Source organism: Austrofundulus limnaeus, unplaced genomic scaffold (genome assembly GCF_001266775.1).
Source record: "Austrofundulus limnaeus strain Quisiro unplaced genomic scaffold, Austrofundulus_limnaeus-1.0 Scaffold8, whole genome shotgun sequence".
Classification (NCBI taxonomy): Eukaryota; Metazoa; Chordata; class Actinopteri; order Cyprinodontiformes; family Rivulidae; genus Austrofundulus; species Austrofundulus limnaeus.
The window spans coordinates 3350911-3354630 of NW_013952410.1; the positions used below are offsets into that span (position 1 = coordinate 3350911).

The following is a 3720-nucleotide window of genomic DNA, read 5'->3' on the forward strand; positions in this document are numbered from 1 at the left end:
GATAGATAGATAGATAGATAGATAGATAGATAGATAGATAGATAGATAGATAGATAGATAGATAGATAGATAGATAGATAGATTTCTCAACATTCTAAAGCATACATATGAAATAAGTATTTTAAGACACAACAAAACAATCATCAAGAGAAGCAACAATATTAATCTACAAAGTGAAGTGTTGAAGGAAACAGAGCTGTTTATCTGYGTGTGTGCGCCAGTCCTGATAATGCAATATGTCACTCAACATCATGTACACACTGAGCCTTCAGCTTCTCCATGCTTGTGCTGAGGCAATACATGCCGTATATGGCAGCAACTATGAGCAACAAGCCTATAGCCAAGAGGAGAATGTAACAAACCATGAGGAATMTGAGCAAACTCCTGTTGGACGGTAGAAACCACACATACACCCAGTTGTTGTGATAATTGTGATGAACATACTCAGGACCTTCTCTGACCACCAACATATCATGAAAAACAGGTGAGGTGATGTGAGCTTTGTTAGGTGGAGTTGTGGCTGAGTATGTTGTGGCTGAGGTGGTTGAGATCACCAGTGGGGGGACTGAAGTGACACGCAACGGTTGTGTTTGTTCCGTTGCCACAACTGGTGTCGAACGAACAGTCGAGGTACTTTTTATATCGCAGTRGTAAAAATCATCGTCGCTCAGAGTGTTAAGTTTGCGCAACATCTGATAGAAAGGACTCGAACACATCACAAGATTTTTGTCGTAAACAATGTTCTCGTTTTCTTTTATCCATCTCACAATCCCTCTGATATYGCAAGAACAATCCCAGGGATTTTCACTCATGTTGAGATGTTTCAGGACCGTGTTTGACAAGAAAATGTCTCCTGAAAGCGTCTTCAGGTGGTTGGTTTTCAAATCAAGTGTCTCGAGTCCTTTAAGGTTCCGGAAGATGTCTTCAGGTAGGGTCTTTAGGCTATTGCCATTGAGGAGCAGTATGCCCAGAGTGGTGAGTTTGGAAAAAAGTTGAGGGTGAAGATGATCAAGGTGGTTGGATCTCAACGAGAGCTTTAGAAGTTTGGGCAGGCAACAAAACAGATCTGCCGGCAGCTGCCTCAGCTCCGTGTTTAAATGCAAGTTCAGCTGCAGCAGACCAGACATGTTCGCAAACAAATTTCCAGGAACAGTGATGAGGTTGGTGGAATACAGATAAAACTCTTTCATGTCTGGCATGTGACCCATCAGCTCGTCTGGCAAAGACACCAAAGGGTTTTTGTAAATGGTGAGCTTGATAAGCTTAGGCATGTTGTAGAACGTCTTAGGTGGGACTCCACCAAGCTTGTTGGAGGACAGAGTTAGGGACATCAGGTTCCCAAGTGACCAGAACACTCTAGGTGGAAGGCTCGCAATCTTGTTTTGATAGAGACTTAGCTTTTCAAGGCTGACAAGTTTATCAAAGACCCCCGCCTCCAACTCCTCTATCTGGTTGCTGTACAACTCAAGTATGCGAAGCTTGGTCAGGGAGTGAAAGACAGTCGATGGAAGCGTCTTTATTTTGTTCTTGGCAAGGTTCAGATAGGAGAGATTGGTCAGTCCCTCAAAAACATCAGATAGGTTGGAGATTTTGTTTTGGTTCAGGTCCAGAATATGCAACCCATCGAGCCCCTTGAACAGATCCGGAGCAATCGTCTCCAACTTGTTCTGATCCAAGAAAATCTCGTTCACAGATGTAAGAGCGCTGAACACTTGAGCAGGGAGAACAGAGAGGTCGTTGGAGGACAGCTTGACACTCTTGAGCTGAGGAGCYACGTGGAAGGCGCGGGGATGGATGGTGTGCAGGTGGCTGTTAGTCAAGCAGAAACGCAGCAGGTAGACCTGCTCGGCGAGACTCCGCTCAGTTATAATGTCCATGCCTGTGTGGGTGAGATTCAGGGTGAAGGTTTGTAGTGGCAGCTTCTTTGGCATGGCTCTGATAGCGTCACCTGTACAATTAACATAACCATCGTCGCCGCACTCGCAGCTGCTGGGGCATGAGACGGTGCAATCGGTGAGGGAGAGKAAGAAGAAGATGACTGTCATCCACATTGTATCTGAGCAAAAATAAATAAATATAAGTGCAAATACTTTCCTTAAATTCAAAAAGTGAAGTCAGATTTTATGTGTTTTTGTAGCTACTGAATAATTATTTCAAAATAAAACAAAACAAGACACATTTTCCACCAACCTCTGCAGGAGGAGTCCATCASTGTCTGCTCGTTGATGTTCTGAGCTGTTCTGCTGTCTCATGCTGTCTAAAAGGAATGAGTCGTCGCTGTCTGTCAAATTGTCCTGCCCCCTTTTTGTCAGCCCTGAAAACCTTACATCTTTATACCAAATATAAACTGAACTTGAATCTCAAACTTGCAAAATCAATTAATTGCTCATCTTATTAGAATCTATACCGTCTTAGAAAGTTTCCTTTTTACAACCGAGAAAGCACAGTGCTATTGTTTGATTAATATTACGGTTTCTATTTGTATTTTTGTGATTTCCRCAGCCACCTTCAGCAGCAAGATTTCTAAATGCCTTTAAAATATTTCTTAAGTGTATGTTCTAAATTTTGGGTCAATTTCATTTTCTGTTTCTTGTCGGAGGCCGTGCCCAAAACTGTCAAACTGTTTTGTCCTCTATAATGAGTTACAGGAGGTGCTGGCTCATTTCCTGTTGTGCACTTATCTTGACCGGAGGGTCTCAGCCTGTTCCATTTCCCGTTTGTTTGCTGGACTGAGATAGTTGACCTTTTCTCAAGTAACACCTTCTGATGACAAATTTAATGGAATTTTACAGTCATCTTTTTCAAAAGATCCGTTCTTGTAAACCTGTTTTTCAGTCAGCTCTGCAGAGGTTCACAGTGTTTTTATAGATGCTCATTTTTACAGCAGTTAATATTTGACATTTGTTTGTTTTTGGACAAAGAGCAGAAGCTGTATTTAAAAATTGACCGGATCTTTTCTGGATCCTTTAACAAATTTAACAAAACTGTATCAAACGATATGTATTTCTCACTTGTTTCCTCCTTTGAGAATTTTAAATGAAAACAAAAATAAAGATAACCATTAGAATTTTTATTTACATAATCAAATTAGCAGCAGTTCATTCCTGAAAGCAGTGACAGATATGGTGATTGCTGGACGTGACGTTCAAAATGTAAGTCTCATACCTGCCACAAGAGGGCGACAAAAACACAAACGTTCAAATTAAAATCTAAGAACATTTCTGTCAAACATGACTCAAGTTTTTTTTCTCCAGTGAGCAGCTGAAATTTTTTTCAAACATCATTCAACTTGTAAAGCAACACTATTTACAGCTTTTTGGGCAATATGCACAGGAAATGGTCACTGACAACATTAGGTTACAACATGTATTGCTGGAATAAATACACTAATTAAATGACTGGTTTTATAAGTTTTAAGGCTTTGTTAAGCTTTGCAGCAAGTTTTCTTGGTGGTCTTCTTTTTGTGTCCACGTYAAACACAATACTTCCAGAAGCAAGCTGTGGGACACACAAGTGCAGAATTAGACAAAGTACTTCAGTAGTTGAATTATTCCCAGAATATTGAGTAAGATGTAATAAACTCACGTTCGCCTCGCTTTCGTGTTATGGATCTGTCGTCTGCCAAATCTGCAGAAATCTTCCTCTCCAACTCCATATTTTCACGCAGTTCTTTCAGCTGTTTGCAGAGATTAAACACATTATTAGAAATTCATTCAGGCA

At 40.8% G+C, this 3720-nt stretch overlaps 1 protein-coding gene across 1 annotated transcript in view; it reads right to left on the reverse strand.

The window, feature by feature from the left end:
* LOC106537295 (uncharacterized) overlaps positions 1-2132 on the reverse strand; it is a 15441-nt gene extending 13309 nt beyond the window's left edge. Inside the window, exon 1 of the mRNA XM_014034684.1 lies at positions 241-2132. Within this exon, the coding sequence (XP_013890138.1) occupies positions 241-2051 (1811 nt within the window). The 5' untranslated portion in view covers positions 2052-2132. The remainder of the gene's footprint in view (positions 1-240) is intronic.
* Between the last annotated feature and the right edge of the window lie 1588 nt (positions 2133-3720).